Genomic DNA, 19551 nt, shown 5'->3' with positions numbered 1-19551 from the left:
GACTGCTACACATCAGGTCTCTTTCCTCCAAATCTCTTTTAATAAATGAACTAATTGGCGACCTTAATATTGATCTGTTAGCCCTAACTGAAACATGGCTTCGGGAAAATGATTATGTTAGACTAAATGAATCTACACCATCAAGTCACATGAACTTTCAGAGTGCCCGGAGCACAGGTCGAGGTGGTGGTGTGGCCGTCATCTCTCATTCTAGTCTAATTCTTAGCCCCAAACCCAACTATACTTACCTCTCCTTTGAAAGCCTCGCACTCTCCATTACGTGCCCCAATTGGAAAAACCAAAAAGCTGTTATATTTATAATAATTTATCGACCTCCTGGTCCATATGCCGACTTCCTGACAGAGTTTTCTGATTTCATCTCAAGTTTAGTCTTGAACTGGGAAAGGATTGTTATAGTTGGAGATTTCAACATTCATGTAGATAACGGCAGTGATTGCCTCAGTAATGCTTTTGGTGCATTCCTGGATGGGATCGGTTTCACCCAGAGTGTGAATAAGCCGACTCACTGTCACAATCACACTCTAGATCTCGTTCTAACCTACGGTATTGAGATTAATGATCTAATTGTCCTTCCTCAAAACCCTATACTCTCTGACCATTTCTTAATTACCTTTCAATTTATACTAAAAGACTATCCAGCCCCACAGAAAAAAACTATAATGAAAAGAACATTATCAGATAAATCGGTTACAGAGTTTAAAGAAATTATTGAGCCATTACTGAAAGATATGTCATGTGACAATGGCAATAATTTTATTCCAATTGTCACTGATCAATTGGTTGACAGAACAATGCTCACCTTAAAATCTGCTCTCGATGTTGTAGCTCCGCTAAAACAGAAAAGCATTAAACCAAGACCTCCGGCTCCATGGTACACGTTACAGCTCAGGACACTCAAACAACATGTAAGACGCACAGAGAAGCTTTGGCGCCGCTCGCGCTCTGAGCAGTCTCTGAAGGCATGGAAGCTCTGCCTGCTCACTTATAAGGCCGCTCTGCGGAAAGCCCGAACTAGATACTATTCAAATCTAATAGAAGTAAACAAAAATAACCCCAGATTTTTGTTCAGCACTGTAGCCAGGCTGACAAACTCCCACACTGCTAATGAGTCTCTTATCCCCTCGAAAATTAGTTGTGATGACTTTCTTCACTTCTTTGATTACAAAATCACAACCATTAGAGACAAAATTAACAAAGCTACTCCAAAAATCAGCTCTGAGCAAATCCAGTCTGTAATGCCAATATCCCATATGGACCCTCTAATAATATTAGATAAATTTACTCCTGTTGATGAGGTGGAGATTACCTCAGTCATCATGTCGTCAAAACCATCAACCTGTTTGCTCGACCCTATTCCAATCAGACTCCTCAAAGAAGCCCTCCCCCTAATAATAGATTCCATCCATAACATAATAAATATGTCGTTAGAAAATGGCTACGTTCCTCAGTCCTTTAAGTATGCTGTGATTAAACCCCTTTTGAAAAAAACTAACCTAAATCCTGATGAATTAGTCAACTATAGACCTATCTCTAATCTTCCCTTCCTCTCAAAAATTCTAGAACGAGTTGTGGTGAAACAGCTCTGCCGCCACCTGCAGGACAATAATATATTTGAAAAATTTCAATCTGGATTCAGAGCTCACCACAGCACAGAGACTGCACTGCTTAAAGTAACAAATGATTTACTACTAGCTGCTGATAACGGGCTGGCTTCAGTCCTGGTCCTACTGGACCTCAGTGCAGCGTTTGACACCATTGATCACAACATTCTACTGCAGAGGTTAGAATGTGACATTGGAATCAGAGGGACCGCCCTCAAATGGTTTAAATCCTATCTATCAGATAGGTACCAGTTTGTTAGTATAAACCAGAGCACCTCTCCCTGTTCTAAAGTAGCCTGTGGTGTTCCACAAGGATCTGTACTTGGTCCAATCCTATTTACTCTGTATATGTTGCCATTGGGGAACATTATCAGAAAACATGGCATTAATTTTCACTGCTACGCTGATGACACTCAGCTGTACTTATCAATGAAACCAAATCAGACTGATCAAATAGATAAACTCAGTGTCTGTGTGAAGGACATCAAAACCTGGATGACCTTGAATTACCTGCTCTTAAATCCTGAAAAAACAGAGGTCATTGTCGTTGGTCCCAAAGGTCAAAGAGATTCTCTGTCAGACCAGATAATCTCACTCGACAATGTGAGTATAGCTTCTAGCCCTACTGTAAAAAATCTTGGAGTCCTATTTGATCAAAATCTCTCATTCACAGCCCATATAAACATAGCTTGTAAAACTGCATACTTTCACCTGCGAAATATAACTAAAATTAGAAATATTTTACCTAAAAACGATGCTGAAAAACTCATCCATGCATTTGTTACTTCCAGACTTGATTACTGTAATTCCCTGCTTGCCGCCTGCCCCAAAAGTACTATAAAGTACTATAAAGTACTATAAAGTACTATAAAGTACTATAAAGTACTATAAGGAGTCTCCAGTTGGTCCAAAATGCAGCGGCCAGAGTCCTAACAGGAACTAAAAGAAGAGACCACATCAGTCCTGTACTAAAATATCTGCACTGGCTTCCTGTCGAGCTTAGAATCAAATTCAAAGTCCTCCTCCTGACATACAAAGCCCTAAACGGTTTGGCCCCATCCTATCTGCAAGATGCTATTGTCCCGTACCAGCCAAACAGAGCACTCCGCTCTCAGAATGCAGGACTATTAGTGGTTCCTAGAGTGTCCAAAAGTACAGTGGGAGGGAGAGCATTCAGTTACCAAGCTCCTGTGCTATGGAATCAACTCCCTGCTGATGTTAAACAGGCCCCCACAGTCTCTGTATTTAAGACCAGGCTTAAAACCTTCCTCTTCGGTATAGACCAGGTTACATAGTGAGGGAGTTAGGGACATTAAAACCCGGGATAAGATAAGCTGCAGTAGGAGTAACTAGCTGGGGGAAGTATGGTAACCTGAGCACTATCCTCTACTTTGCCCTATTTTCTCATCAGCAATGCTATTCACATGTTGTCCCCTGTCCCACTCCCCCTGTGGAGTGTATCTCTTTCAGATGCCCCGATAATAGTTGGACCTCCTCCTCGCCTGGCTCTCCTCCTCCTCGTCTGGTCTTCCTCCCCCTCGCCTGGCTGATTTCTTATGTTGTCTGATTTTTCCTGTTGTGTCTGATTGATAGGTTCACCTTTTTAACCTATATTACAGTTCAAAAGAGAAGAGAAGATAAGAGAGATTATTTTGTCTCAATATTGAGGAGAAAGAGCGGGGAGGCAAAACCTTCAGTTTACAACCTCACTCCTTTCTGAAGTCTCCACCGTCTTTCTCCTCCTTTTATTTAGTTAGGGACCCTAGTTACAAATGCATTCTCAAGGGATGGGGGACATACTTTACATACTTTGCAAACAGTGTAAGTTTTGTTTTTGCATTTCCAAAGGTCATTCCCAAGATGTTTCTGTTTCAGGGTTTCAGAGTAACCTTCTTCCCGTGGGATCCTGCAAGTTTCAAAAGACATTTTCTGCAAGACTCAAGAACAAACATTAGTGCAGATTACATAGTTTACATAGTTGAAATGAATATAATGATTATAGTAACTACAGTTACATTACAGTACCTACAGTACCTTTAAAATGAACAGTGAGATAACATCATATAGCTTGAATATATATTTTGAATCCATCACTGATTTTCCTGTTGTGTCTGATTTTTCCTGTTGTGTCTGATTTTTCCTGTTGTGTCTGATTTTTCCTGTTGTGTCTGATTCTTCCTGTTGTTTTGTTTTTTGTGTCTTGGCGGCACGGTGACTGAGTGCCTCACTCATGTCTCACAGCAGAAGGTTTGGTTGATCCCCGGGTCACCAGGCCTTTCTGTGTGGAGTTTTTCATGTTTCTCCTCGTGTCTGGATGGGTTTCCTCCGGGTACTCCGGTTTCCCCCATCAACCAAAACATGAACGCCCTTCGAGACAACTGTTGTTGTGATTTTGGGCGTTACAAAAATAAATGAATTGAATTGAATTGTTCTTTCTCCACATGTGAACGGTTCTGGTCAGACTTTGTGCTTTAAAAGTAGAATAAAAGTGATAAAAGTGCAGCATTAAACTCTTACCTTTTTCTGTGTCCTTCTTAAATATGTTTTGATCCACTTTTGGGTCAGAACAAAAACATTGATTTACGTTTCTTTTTTAAAATATAAATCAGTTTTATTCAACTTAAACTTATTTTCATCTTAGTTAAAATATATTTGTGTATTTACATTTTTGATTAGATGTTTTCAGTCTAATCACATGTTCAAAACTTAAACTTAACACAGTGATTTATTAAGTGCGTTTTATTCTATATTTGTATATCTGATCTGAATCACGCTCTCGACGTAAACTCCAGCTCCCACAGATGAATGCTGCTGTTGTGTCCTTGGGCAAGACACTAAACCCACCAGTGTCTGTGTGTGAACGTGTGAGTGGTTCTTGATGTAAAGTGCTCTGAGTGTCTTAAAGATGGAAAAGCGCTGTATAAAAATAGTACAACACTCCTACGTGACGCAAAATGGGTTATTATCCACTGTCTGGCCAAAAAAACCCTCACCACCTGGATTTAACTGAGCAAATAGGTCCGAGTTTCCTGCAGTTGGTCCGGTCGAGGTTCAGCAGAGTGAGGTCAGCTGACACCTGAATAAACTGAATGACCAGGTTATTCCATCTGTGGATTTTTGGGCATATTCCAAGACAAAAATGCCACGATTCAACGAGCTCAAATAGTGACAGAGGATCAGGAGCAGAGACGTCATTTTCACACACGTCCACCACAGAGTCCAGACCTTAACCCCAGTGAGAATCTTTGTGCTGGAGAAGCTTTGAGCAGCGTCAGACTCGACCATCATCAATGAAACAGGAGAAACATTAAAGCAACAACTGGATGGAAATAAATCTGTGACGATGAAGAAGAAATCGAAATAATGACACAGAGAATGTGACGTGATCAAAGGTAAAGGAACAACCAAATATTAGAGTGTGGGACCTTTTTGTTGGGCAGTGTATGAGGCAGTGTCCAGTGGTGATCTGACCTGAACTGATCAAGTGTCAGAAAAAAAACAGCAACATCGATGAGGAAGTAGTCGCTAAACAATGGTTCTTATTGGCTGCTAGCTTCAGCTCATTGGCCAATCAGGAGCTTTCAACCCCTTTCTGAGGCTGGAAACAAACATCAATCAAATACATGCATTAATATTGAGTAAAACTAGATTTAACCTCCTGAGACCCGAGCGCTTGCAAGACTTTATTTGCAAAAACTAAATTTTTTCACATACATTTTGTGTAAAAAACAAAATGAGAAACAAATGTGCCTCTTGGAACAATGTGTCTCATTTGTGTGACATATGCCTTTAAATAAAAAATAAATAAATAATAATAATAGATTAATTAAAATACAATAAAATAAAATTATAAATATAAAATAAAATAAAAAGATTAAATAAAAAAATAAAATAAAATAAATAATTTACTTAAAATACAATACAAAATAAAATAATAAATAACTAAATACAAATACATTTTTTATTAAAAAAACAAATATAAATAAATAAATATAAAAAATAAGTAAATATTCTAAACTCTTATTCAAAATTGAACATGTTCTTGTTGCTGTTCTTCTAAATATTTGCACTGTGGCCTAAACAACCCAAAATGTGTTGTCCACAGATGAGGACGCCAGGTCTCAGGAGGTTAAAGTATTAGACAGACACAAGTATCTCTGCTATAGTTTTTATCTGTAGCTTTAAACTCAGAAAGAGAAAAGTGTTACGTTTGTCCATTTTTTTCAGCAATAATATGACAGATGCAGAATTATTAAAAGGGGCTCTCTCTGTTTATAAGTAACACCCTGTTTGTAGATTAATAGCAGCTGCTGTTACTGCAGCCCTAGACTCCACCCAGAGGTCTCAGGTCAGAGGTCAGCTCCTGTGCCCAAAGCCAGGCTCAAGACCAGTGACTATGACTATGGAACAGCGCCCTCTGCCTGTCAGATCCTCTCAGTCTTTAACACAGTTTAAGACCAGACTGAATCCCACCTCTCCTCCCTGGTATTTAACACCACACAGGACATACAGGTGTTGTATTGTTCTGTTCCTGTGTGTCGTGTATCTGTGTGTTTGTTTTTTGTTGACTTTTGTGTGAAGCACTTTGGTTCAGCTCAAGTTGCTTTAAATATAGAAACAAACTTTAAATGAAATAAATTGTTTTTGGAGACGTTAGGTAACATGTGGTGACAGCGTGCACTCCTGTCCCTCCTTTGAAAACACCACACGAGAACATTTCCTGTGTCTTATGTTGTTTGAGGTTCTGCTCAGTGTGAGCGCACATTCAAGTGTCTTTCACCTTCAGTTCATTTCTGTTTTGTTGTTGTCATTTTGCATAATAAGCCCTTTTTAGAATACTGCCAAAAAGGTGAGTACTGAACAGAACTACTTCTAATTTTTACATTACAAATTAACGTTAAAATATCAAGATCAATGTACTGCAAGTCTTATTTAATAAATAAAATGACACAAAGGACAACAGTTTTCTCCATTTTAGCCAAACATGTAAATGTGTAGAAGTGTCATTCACGTCTTTGTTAAACTCACTGTGTGTGGCCATTTTCTGCTGGTTTAGTGTGAAGGAAAATGAGTTTGTAATGAATCATTTAATGGCATTTAGCAAATAGAAATAATTCTGTTAATCCTAATGGACCTAAAACAGGAAAAGTTTAGTCTGATTCATGTCAGACAGAGAGAGAAAAAAGCAAATGTGTCTTTTTATATAGTGCATGTAAACTTGTGTATATATGATTAGTGCAGGGGTGAGCTGTACAAAACAGTGAGGGACGTTCAGAGGAAATCAGAGGCTTAAGTCATAAATCGTATATGACAGAAGATCCAATTCCCAACACAACATGATGGGCTTTATGTTTTAATCATTTCATCTCATATATTTTTAAAGACTAAAGTAATTCAACCCTCCCAACCATTAAATGTGCCCTGTGCATCTTCCCCAAAAGGGCGTCCTCTGCTCGAGCCCCTGGACATGAATGAGTTTAATGCTGTACTGTGTAACAATCCAGGCAAAGTAACATCTGTATGAAGAAGCAGTTGGTAAACCCTCATTCAAAAAATCCTACTGCTGATGCCACGTGGTTTACAATTACTGCAATCAAAATAATGAACTGAAAACTTGAAACTACATGTATTTTGAGACTTTAGGGGCAAATTCAGATAAGGGACTTGATGAAATAATCAGTGAAATTGAGCAACAAAACACAATTGATAAAAAACTTCTCGATGATGCCAAACAAATCATTTTAGAATTCAACTCAGAATCAAACCACAAACATGAACTCACAAGTGATCTGCAGAGGGTGGTAGCTGCAGTGAAGAAGACGAGAAAGATCACTCCCAGATGAACACAGATGGTGAGCTGGACCCTCATGGCTCTGTCCGCAAAAGGTCGTCTGATTCAGGTGAGGACGGGAGAGGGAAAAACCTGCATCATCGCCACGTTTGCCGCCTTCCGAGCTCTGCAAGGACAAAAAGTGGACGTCATGTCCAGCTCTCCAGTTTTAGCCGAGAGAGACTTTAACGACTGGAAAGATTTCTATAAACCAGTCGTGTTTGAGCACGTTCAAAAGCCCCAGTGTGAGTCCCAGCTAATAGTGAAGAGCACTGCTCAGTGTGGATACTTTATACACATAAATTACAGTCACAAGCTAGCTAGCATTAGCCACCAGTTTTTCAAAAAGTCTCTGTCACTTTATTGTTGAAACTCAAACTCCTAAACAAGACCATGAACTGATCACAGGCTCTAGAAAATGTGCTGTTTGAATCCATTTAGTGTTTTTTTTTCTTGAGTTTTCAGAAAACATATCAGTGTGTTTGCTAATGTGTGCATTATGTCAACAAGGTAACTGCTAAACATTCTACCATAGACATACATGCAGAAAGTATCAATAATCAATAGGAAAAAAACTGGTCCTTGGAAGGCCTCCTGGGAGGATGACATCACATCCTAGAATCTGAAAAAACAACCAATCACATTAAAGAAATAAGAAAAATATTAAAATGACAAAACAGTGGTCCGTCACTCTATCGCGGTTCACCTTTTGTGGTCTCGCTGTTTCGTGGATGTTTTTTTTTTACAGTGTATAAACGTGCATTGTGTTCTGCGTCCTAATTGGCTAAGGGACTGTAGACCAGACATGAGCAAACTACGGCCCGGGGGCCTCACACGGCCCTTTGGGTTTATTAATCTGGCCCGCCGAACGTGACCAAATTATATTAAAATAGATAAAAGTAGGAGAAGCTCTGGCCTGGAAACACCTTGGACCGACCGTAGGAGCTGGAGGACGTGTCTGGGGTGAGGGAAGTCTGGGAGTCCCTGTTTGGACTGTTGCCCCCGCGACCCGGCCCCGGATAAGAGGAAGAAAATGGATGGATGGATAAAAGTAAACATATACACACACACACACACACACATACATATATATATATAAACATATATACATAGAGAGAGAGAACTAAACAAAACAGAACTAAACCAGGACTAAACCAGGACTGGACCGGGACTAAACCAGGACTGGACCGGGACTAAACCAGGACTGGACCGGGACTAAACCAGGACTGGACCAGGACTAAACCTGAACTATATACTATGGACTTAATCTAGTTGAAATGACTCAAATTATAAAAAGTTTATAAACCACAAAAATTCGAGCCTTGGTTTAAATGACTTGAAATAGGAAAATGAATCTGCAATGAATTTAAATAAATATTTCCGTGCTTGTGTGTGAGTCGTAGTGATTTGTGTAAATTCACTATGTTAATCCTGCAGTGTTCTGGTGTGAGGAAACCATACACTGTTTATATAAATGGACATAACTATCCTGCTGCCGACACGTTCCAAACAGGAAGTGATCATGGGCTGCACATCCGGCGACTCTGGCTCCAATTCACTTTACATTGAAAAACTGTGTCTCCTCTCTCTGTAACTGCTGCTGTCAGACTCATCATTTTGGTGGTGATATGTTCGTGTGGACCCGTTCTACGTGATCCTGGTGTTTTTATTTCACTATTGTGTTTGAGATATGAACATTAATAAGTTACAAATCCTCCGCACTGACCAGCAACTGGAAGTGGAACCTGCATGTCAAGGTGTCGTCATAGCAACACATACAAATAACCCACGCTTGGCCCATGCACTCATCGTTGCGGAAGCATTAGGCCCTACGCCCTGTATGGGCTCAGGCCTAAGTCCAACCATGATCGGGAGCATTTTCAATGGAGATACATTTATACGTTGTTGTGGAAAATTAAAGCCAAAGGAAAAGGAAGGAGTTCGTCCTCATCCAGGATCAGGTTTGTGGAGATGCAAGTCTGCTGACCACAAGGTTTTCAGTGGAATAAAGACAACCAAAATGAAAAAATGTGCTCTTATTTTTGGCTAAAAAGTGACTTAATGTGACTTTAATTTGTCATTTGATGACATCTGTCCTTCCTTAACATTGTATATTACCATTTAGTATAGAAAAAATATAAATATAAATAAATACAAGTTTTATTAATATCAGATTTTTACCATCTTCAAAAAAATATGAAAAATGTGACTAGGTCATTTTAAATAGTTTGCACTGGTCCAGAGTTATTAAGATAAGACGTTAAAGTGACTAATACATTGATTTTGGCGTTCCACCACTGACCTGAGGCACACATCACATGTAAACACAATCACAATTCCCCTTGTAATGTTTCCAAAGATCTGAAATGCCCTGACTGCTGTTGTTGCACCACACGTCCATTCACTAAACCTTCAGCTGACAATAAAGACGTCAAGTGACAACTAATTACAAGTGCGTCTCTGTGGACAATTATGAGTCACTACACAGTTGTCTGTAAACAGCCGAGCATTTAACCAGCGATTAGAATGTGTGGGCTTTTATTTGACAGATTGGCCGTGCGGTGCTGTGTCCTGGTGTTGTGACTGCTGTTTGTATGCAGGCAGTAAACAGACAACAGGACTAGTTCATTTTAAATGGTTTGCAGTGATTATTCCTCACTTATCTTCTTATCTTATCTTTATGTGCAGTTGCTTCTGAATGTGCAGACACAAACCTTGCTTGCTCCTGCTGCTTCCTCCTTACTTTGCTTTTTAAATAATTTTACCTCTTCCATTGCTGGGAGATTTGTTACTTATGATTTTCTCTTAAGTAGACCAAGATTTTTAAACCATTTTCACTTTTTTTTTTTTTTTACAAAATTTTGGACGAGCCAACAACATGTCCGCGGGAAGAAACAAAAGGAATTCTTTCTGCGAATGCTGTCGGAACTATCAACAACAAATTATTGAGCTACAAGCACGGATATTTGTTTTAGAATCTGAAAAAGGACTTCACCGAACGCTTCCTGTGACCTCCAGTGGTAAGCAACCCACAGTTACTTTCAGAGAAGAGAGTGAAAAATCTGCTACTTTCAACTTAAACCTGAGTGATACGGTGTCTTTTCCAAAACTTTGTAAAGACAAGATTTTCAAGCCAACGCGACAAGTGATAAGAGACAATGCTAATATAGTTACATCACCCAAAATACAGCTGACAAACAGATTTTTACCACTGTCACAGACTGATGTTGATGTTAATATACAAACAGAAAATGGATTTTTGTCGCAAAACAAGAGCAATGAAGTTGGCAAAAGAGCGGCGGCAGACAGGCGGTCTGTGCCAAACGTCAAGGTCAGAGGTACGCTGCTGCTAGGAGACGGTGCTATCAGAGATGTGACTCACAGAGGAATCCAAACTTGCTCGTACCCCAGTCACACTGTCTCTGAGATTACAAAACTCCTCCCAAAAGTTTTGTCAACACACCAAGGAGCTAAACAGCTGAATGTGCACGTGGGTGCAGTTGACACCAGAATGAATGAAACTGAAATCTTGAAAAAGCATTTCATTTAATTATTTGAGGAGCTTGGTAAAGTGGAGGTTAAGACTTTCATCAGTGGACCTCTTCCTACCATAGACAGAAGGAAGATGAACAAATTTACCTGGCTGCTTCAGCTGAACACATGGCTGTTCAATGAATGTGCAGCCAGAGGACTGCACTACATTGAGAACTTTGATCTTTTCTGGAAACGAGACGACCTGTTCAAGGGAAATGGCCCACACCTGAGCAGAGGTGGAGTAAGAGTGTTGACGGATAATCTCCTCCACGCTCTGAGAAACCGGCCTGGACAGGGTCCTGGGCTAGTGAGAGAAAAGAGGAATGAGAGAAGCATTCCTGCTGCACCAACCACAGACCGAGCCAATGTGTCAGCACCACCAGCAGCAACACAACTACAACCACCACCTCCCCCAGCGAAGGAGTCACCACCAGCAGCACAACCATCTCTCCCAGCAAAGGATTCAGCACCACCACCACCTCCCCAAGAGAACAAATCAGTATCACCACCACCTTCAAAAGTGAAGGATGCATCTCCAGCGTCACTTCCCTCAGGGCCCACATCACAGGCCTTGAACCTGTCTGTGACAGCCCCAGCAGAGGTTTCAGTCACAACAGCACCCACATCACCTCCCCTGCCCACAGACCAACCCTGGGTCCCCTTTGCTACATCCACTCCCTCTAGAGACTCCTCACTCTCCTTTTCCTCCCCACCTTCACCTATGGCCCTTCCTGACCATCTAGAAAGTCTCATCAGATCAGGAATTAAGATGGCTCCTCTCACACCTAATATAGAGCGATCAAGAGTTCTGGCATCAACTATGCTGAACTCTTCCCCATACCCACCTATCCCCCCTCGTCTTTCACGCAAACTCCCCCCTGCTCCACCTCCTCGGCCCTCACCTGGTCCCTCACCTGGTCCCTCACCCAAACTCCCCCCTGCTCATTCACCTGGTCCCTCACCCAAACTCCCCCCTGTTCATTCACCTGGTCCCTCACCCAAACTCCCCCCTCATCACTCTTCCCTGCCTTCCCCCAGAGCTGTTATCAACAAGAGTTAGGACACACAGGGCCTCTGCTGTCTCAGGACATACAGTCATGATAAAGATAATATCAGACTGAGGCCTGTGATGGAGCTATATCTACAGTTACACCACGTAGACTGATTAACAGAAGGACAGACTGTCCAATCAGAGACATTTAGTTCACATTCCCTGTAAGAAGATAACATCCAGTCCTACTGAAACTAATCTGAAACTTGCTGTGCTCAATGTCAGATCTTTATGTAACAAGTCCTTTTTAATTAATGATTTTATTTCTTCTTTTAGTCTTGATTTTATGTTTTTAAATGAAACATAACACAACAAAAACACAGGTAATGCAATCCTAGTGGAATCAACTCCACCCAACTTCAAATTTGAATCTGAAACACAAGTAAACAAAAAGGGTGGAGGTGTGTGCGCATTTTTTAGAGATAATTTAGTTACAGATTGTCATTTGTGGTGTTTTCATCTTTTGAGTATGTTTCATTCAAAATGGAGCTAAAACAATCCCCCTCCAGACTCTACTTAGTCATATACAAACCTCCCCAGCTCTGTCTGAGTTTTATTGATGATTTTACTGAGATGCTTTCAGTCGTATGCACAGACTTTGATGGTTTAGTCATTACAGGTGATTTTAATGTACATGTGGATAATGTGTTTGACAGAAACGCTAAAGAGCTCAGTTCTGTGAAACCTTTGGTCTGACTCATGTCAGTGAGCCACAACAGAGACACACTCTGGACCTGCTCATTACAAAAGGAGTAAATATTTCAAATGTCAATGTGGTGGATGTTGCTCTGTCTGATCATTTCTGTGTCTTTTTTGACCTGTCTGTTATTCCCAAACCAGCGGCTGGTCCTGCAGTTGTTCAGAGGAGACACATAAATGATAAGACAGGTGCACTGTTCACGGAAATGATACACTTTGAAAATGCCTCATGTTCTAATGTTGATGATTTGTTGAACTCTGTAACTTCGAGTGTTTTGAATGTTCTGGACACCATTGCCCCGATGAAGGTTAAAATGGTTAAAGATCAGCAGAAAGCTCCATGGAGGAATGATGACTCAGGGCACAGAAAAGGGAGGAGGGCCGAGCGGGAATGGAGCAAGTCAAAGCTCCAGGTTCATTATGAAATTTACAGAGAAAAGATGCACATGTACAACCACAGTTTATGTAGAACAAGGCAAAGGTATTTTTCTGACATTATTGGAAGTTGTAGTAAAAACTCTCGTATCCTGTTTGCAACGGTAAACAGATTAACAAACCCCCCAGCTCCACTGCCGTTAGAACTAATTTCCACATCTAAGTGCAATGAGTTTGCAGTTTTCTTTAATGACAAGGTTCAGGGCATTAAAAATGCCATCAACTCCACAACACAAATAACAACCCAGCACCACCGAGACACTTAGAGCTGACTCACTTTACACCTGTAACTGATAAAACTGTCCAAGAGATTGTCACCAGTCTGAGTTCATCTACATGCTGCCTCGATGTGTTACCCACTAAATTTTTAAACTCTGTGCTCAACAGTCACCACTCACTCACATAGTTAATATGTCACTTCAATCTGGAACATTCCCAAGTGCTTTGAAAACTGCGGTTATCAAGCCTCTCCTAAAGAAGAGCAGTCTTGATGCCACAATATTGAACAATTATCGACCGATCTCAAATCTGCCATTTTTAGGCAAAGTCCTTGAAAAAGTTGTTTACCAACAGTTTATTAACTTCCTCGAAATGAACAACTCCTTTGATGTTTTCCAATCAGGTTTTAGACCCACCACAGCACTGAGACTGCTCTTATCAAGGTGACAAATGACATCCGCCTGAACACTGATGCAGGCAAAGTCTCAGTCTTGATCCTGTTAGATCTGAGTGCTGCTTTTGACACTGTGGATCATGGGATCCTCTTACAGAGACTAGGGGACTGGGTGGGCATCTCTGGTACGGCACTAAAGTGGTTCAAGTCCTATTTAGAAAACAGGGAGTACTTTGTTGAAATTGGAAAATGTGTATCAGATAAAATGTCCTTGACCTGTGGGGTACCCCAGGGTTCAATCCTGGGACCCCTGCTGTTCAATCTCTACATGCTGCCGTTAGGCCAGTTAATACGCAGCAATAATGTGTCCTACCACAACTATGCAGATGACACTCAGATCTATGTCTCACTAGCAGCAGGTGAATATGGACCAGTGGATTCACTCTGCCACTGCATCCAACAGATCAGTGTGTGGATGCAAAACAACTTTCTTCTGCTAAACTCAGACAAGACTGAAGCCATCATCTTTGGCCCACAGAAACATAGAGAAAGTGTTAGCAGTCACCTCCAGTCTCTCTCTCTAAAACCTTCAAATCAGGCTAGAAATCTAGGGGTAATAATGGACTCAGACTTGAACTTTAACAGCCACATCAAATCAGTAACATCTGCAGCTTTTTACCACCTAAAAAACATTGCAAAAATCAAAGGTATACTGTCAAAGCCAGACTTAGAGAGACTTATCCATGCATTTGTCTCCAGTAGGTTAGACTACTGTAACGTCCTGCTCACTGGCCTCTCCAAACGAGCCTTAACACAGCTGCAGTACATCCAGAACGCTGCTGCTCGGGTCCTGACTAGAACCAGGAAGTATGAGCACATAAGTCCTGTGCTCAGGTCTCTGCACTGGCTTCCTGTAGCTCAAAGAATAGACTTTAAAGCAGCTCTGCTTGTGTATAAGTCTCTCCATGGCCTAAGTCCAAAGTATATCTCCGACATGTTAGTGCCATATGAACCATCTCGCAATTTGAGGACTTCAGGGACCGGCCTCCTGCTGGTGCCCAGAGTCAGGACTAAACATGGGGAATCAGCGTTTAAGTTTTATGCAGCTAAAACTTGGAACATTCTTCCTGAAGATGTGAGACAGGCCTCGACTTTGACAATGTTTAAATCCAGACTCAAAACAGTTCTGTTTAGCTGTGCATACGACTGACAGGTTTTTATTCTGCACTCTTCTCTTTGAATGTTGATTTTATGATGATTATTTGTGATTATTTATGTTTGATTTGTGTGATTTTAATGTCTTTCTTATTCTGTAAAGCACTTTGAATTACCTTGTGTACGAATTGTGCTATACAAATAAACTTGCCTTGCCTTATCTTAAGCATTCTGAGCATCCCATTTCAGAGGCATGGTGACTGAGTGTCTTGCACCGTTCTGGGTTGGATTCCTGATTGGTCCAGGCCTTTCTGTGCAGTTTATTGTCCTTGTGTCTAGGTGGGTTTCCCCCAGTTTCTCCCCATCAACCTACACGTCATTTTATGCAGCCCGCGAAAAGGTAAATTAAAAGGCATAACTGTCATAAAATAAATCTATACTGCTTTAATGTGTGCATTGACCAGAAATTAATGAGATTTTCCCAACAAGTGGAGCTGAGAAATATTTGCAAATCATCATCACAAAATGTTCACGAGGAGGAAAATTGTCGACATGGAAGGAAGTTAGAAGGACTTTAATCCTGTATTGTCCCTCATTCAAGACTTCACTTTTGTATTCAACAATTATACAATTACTACCAAGAAATACTTGGCTTCGTGGTGTTACCTGCTCATCTCTGTGCAGATTACTAAAATCTGTCTTTCTTCGGAGCATCCCAGGCAAAACAATAACATCAGAATAGAAGGTTTCGGACCATTCACCATGTACATATTGCCCAAATTTATGTTTGGCTAAGAATATATTGGGTCCTATATGTAACCCTTTTACCAAGCTGCTCATTATTTTGAAAGGAATAACCAAATTATATAGGACTCCTGTAACCTCAAGTTAAACCAATGGTAAAAGAGACAATGTATAAAAACTTTGTCTAGGGTAGAAGTATGATTCTAGCTTTTAAATTTAACAAATAACTCCAAGGAATATAATTATTATGACGAGAAACCGAGATGCAATGTACATTTAAATATTTTTGTAACTTTGTCAATATGTTTACAGTGTTTGCTTTTACAGTGTACAAATGAGAAACACACAGTAAATACGTTTTAGGCTTTTCTTATTCTTACAAAATTGTAAGGAATCAAATACATTTCCACAAACATTACATTTCTCCCCCAATACTATAAAGTCAGAACACGATGCACTGATTTGATATTATGCTCTTCAGTTTTTCGATGGCGCGTTGGAGCTCAAGGTAAAATCCAAAAATACGTGGAATAATCCTACAGTCTGTTCTTCACTTTCACATTCGTATGGAAAAAAGATTTATGAAGATGGGACACAGAATGTGCTGTCCTGTCTGTCCTCACAGGTGACTCAGACTCGTCCGTGGACACACCGTCTCTGTCCAACTGACTCTGAAGTGAAGTAGCACAAAAACGGCGCTAGCTTTAGCTTAGCTTTTTTTTTGCACGGTTCTCGGAAGACTCCGTGAAAACTCACCCCCAGACTGTGCGATAAGTCCCGCGAGTTCTCCTCAGTCCTCAGTCCTCCAGAGCAAGGGGAAAAATCTTCAGAGTAGCTGAAAAGCGGCTTTCAATAATGTTTGTGTTTTCTCGTACGAGCTTCTCTTCGTTGAGTTGTTCGCGCCATTGCCACTTCTCGAACGTTCTCTGCATCGTGCATCACGTCATCACGTCATCACGTCCACTCAAATCAAGTAACATGTTTATTATGGGGTATTTTTTTAAGCTTTTTATCAATCATGAATTCTTTATATTTAAATGTTGTAACACCATGCAAATGCATATTTAACTATTTTATAAACTTACAAAATGGAAATTTTACTCTATTTATAATAGGAAATAACATACATTCTCAAGATGAACAAATGAATGAAAGATGAACTAATATAACAAATATTCAAGTTATTACACATAATATAAGATCCGGTACTACACAAAATTGATTCTATTCTTGTGAGCTTTAAGCCATGTTATAATGTTGTTACTTCATAAAAAACCAAAAAAACTAAAACAAAAAACAAAAAACTGGTTTATTAGTCTGTCTACATATCCAATGCTCAAAATGCTCAGTCTCCCCTTGTGATGTTGTGGTTTACAATATATCTGTAATGAGCAAGACAGATTTAGCTCAATTATATGAAAACTAGGTACAGTCACTTTAAACAGCAAATTCTACCATAGAATCCTGACTGTTCTCCAGCTCACATTTAAATGAGGCATTCTATAATGTTGTCATGAAGTCATGTGACCAGCTCTAGGACACTCACCTAGCAACCAGTAACAGTTCTCGTCACCATGGCAACCGTGACAAAGAAATCCTTTGACAAAGCGATTCTTTGACACGAAGTGATTCTTTGACACAAAGCAATCGATTTGTAGTACTTGTTAGATCAAACTCAACGGTCACAACAAAGTCAATTCAATTCTTCAATTCAATTCAATTTTCAAGTGCTCTTGTATTGCTCTTGTATTGTTCGTATATTGCTCTTCTATTGCTTAGATATCTCATTTTTTGACCAACCTAAATACATACTGAAATGGCTTCAGGATATTCCTCCAGACCAGATCAAACCCTGTTTAAGTTAGGGGAGTACATCGTCTTGGACGTACTTGGGGAAGGGGCTTTTGGTACAGTCACTAGATGCTTTCACCCTCAGAATTTAGAGGTCGTGGCAGTTAAAACCCTGAAGAACGCCAGTAGCGTTCTCGAAGAAGAAGTTAAGATCTTGGAGGAGTTGCGCCTCTTACAACCAGACAAGTACAATATTGTCAGGTTCATTGAATACTTTGCAGAACAGGACTCCGAATGCATGGTATTTGAAACATTAGACAGGAGCCTGTTCGACTTTATGGACATGAGAGAAGATGTATTGTCTTTGTGTGAGCTCCGTCCAGTGGCACAGCAGCTCCTGGTGGCCTTTGACGGTCTCAAGACGGCTGGGATCATTCATGCAGACCTAAAGCCAGACAACATCATGCTGGTGAACCACAGTAAGCAGCCTTTTAAAGTCAAACTCATTGACTTTGGCCTTGCTGGTTATGCAGACATGATGGACTTCTGGTCCATGGCGCAACCTTTTCCATACCAATCTCCAGAGATCACTCTAGGCTGCGAAGTCACTGAGGCTGTGGACATGTGGTCTCTAGGCTGCACTCTGGCAGAGTGTTTCACAGGATACTTTCTTTTCAGTGGACACTCAGCCTACGACAATCTCAGGACCATCGTCGAACTGGTAGGACTTCCAAGCGAAAAAGTGCTCCAAAAAGCACATCTGTCTTTAGATTACTTTGTAAGCCCTTCAGGTGACTTCACACAGTGGAGACTTAAAACCTTAGATGAGTACTATGGCAGTGAGAAAGAAGACATGCCCAACGTCTCAGAGTGTCTAGCTGAAAAATTCAGCTCTTTAGACAGTGTTTTTCAGGGGTCTCATACAAGAACGGGAGACCCAGAGCACAGAGACAGATTGGCCTTTGCTGATTTCATAAAGAGACTTCTGGACCTGGACCATGAGATGAGAATCACTCCCAAGGAGGCACTCCATCACCCCTTTGTGACGATGGAACATCTGATCGGTGATGACAGTGAATACAGTGAGAACGCTCGTGGCCTCATGGCCTTAGCTCTTAAAGGGTCCACCACTGTGTCTGATCTGAGCCCTCCTGAACAGCCCAGTCCACACGTCCCACAACATGTACCAGAGCCGCTCCGAGATGAGGAGGAAGCAATAAGACCCACCCAAACACTGGAGCACATAGACAACACAAAGTGTTTCAACGAGGGTATTCTAGAGACTCCAATGGACAACGAGGAAAACATGCAACCTGTCAAGTACGTCGATGGGTTTTTCTATTTTGGCCGTGAAGATCCAGTTTGGAATGAACCACTTAATGTAGGAGAAACAAGTGTCCCCCAAATACCTCAGTGTTTGAACCCAGCTATTCTAGAGACTCAGATGAACAACAAGGAGAACATCCAGTCAGAGAAGTCTGAACACCGCATCGACGTCACAGGCTTTGAAGATCCTGATCCGATTAGGGAAGCGTCAAATGCCAAAGAAGACAGGCCAGATTACATTGTCATTGACATTCCAGACGACATTGTACCCCAGGACTCAGATTTTGCCAGTTCTAGCCTGAGCAGCATTGTCATCGACATTCCAGAAGACATTGTACCCCAGGACTCATATTTTGCCTGTTCTAGCCTGAGCAGCTCCTGCTCCATTTTGGGATGTTTCAAGACAGTGGCATTTGGTGGTTTTCTAGCAGGACAGACTGCTCTCAGTTATGTGTCATCATTGCTGGAGCCGTTGTACTCCCCATAATTCTTTAGCGTTGTAGGTTTTTAAGTTTCCTTCAGATGAAGGAAACTTAAGAACCTGAGTTCTTAGGTTTCCTTCGGGTTCTTAAGTTTCCTTCAGGTTCTTAAGTTTCCTTCATCTGAAGGAAACTTAAGGAAACTTCAGATGAACAATTTTAATTGTTCTAATTAAAATGGTTCATCTGAAGGAAACTTAAGGAGCTGAGTTCTTAAGTTTCCTTCGGGTTCTTAAGTTTCCTTCATCTGAAAGAAACTTAAGAACTCAGGA

General features: G+C 40.8%; 1 protein-coding gene across 1 annotated transcript; it reads left to right on the top strand.

The window, feature by feature from the left end:
- Positions 1-17499: 17499 nt before the first annotated feature.
- LOC117385459 (homeodomain-interacting protein kinase 2-like) lies at positions 17500-19287 on the top strand. The gene has a single exon (XM_033982746.1). The coding sequence runs from the start codon at positions 17500-17502 to the stop codon at positions 19285-19287; it is 1788 nt and encodes a 595-aa protein (XP_033838637.1).
- Positions 19288-19551: the final 264 nt, after the last annotated feature.

Source organism: Periophthalmus magnuspinnatus, chromosome 17 (assembly GCF_009829125.3).
Source record: "Periophthalmus magnuspinnatus isolate fPerMag1 chromosome 17, fPerMag1.2.pri, whole genome shotgun sequence".
In the NCBI taxonomy this organism is placed as follows: domain Eukaryota; kingdom Metazoa; phylum Chordata; class Actinopteri; order Gobiiformes; family Gobiidae; genus Periophthalmus; species Periophthalmus magnuspinnatus.
This window is presented reverse-complemented; position numbering and strand designations above follow the sequence as displayed.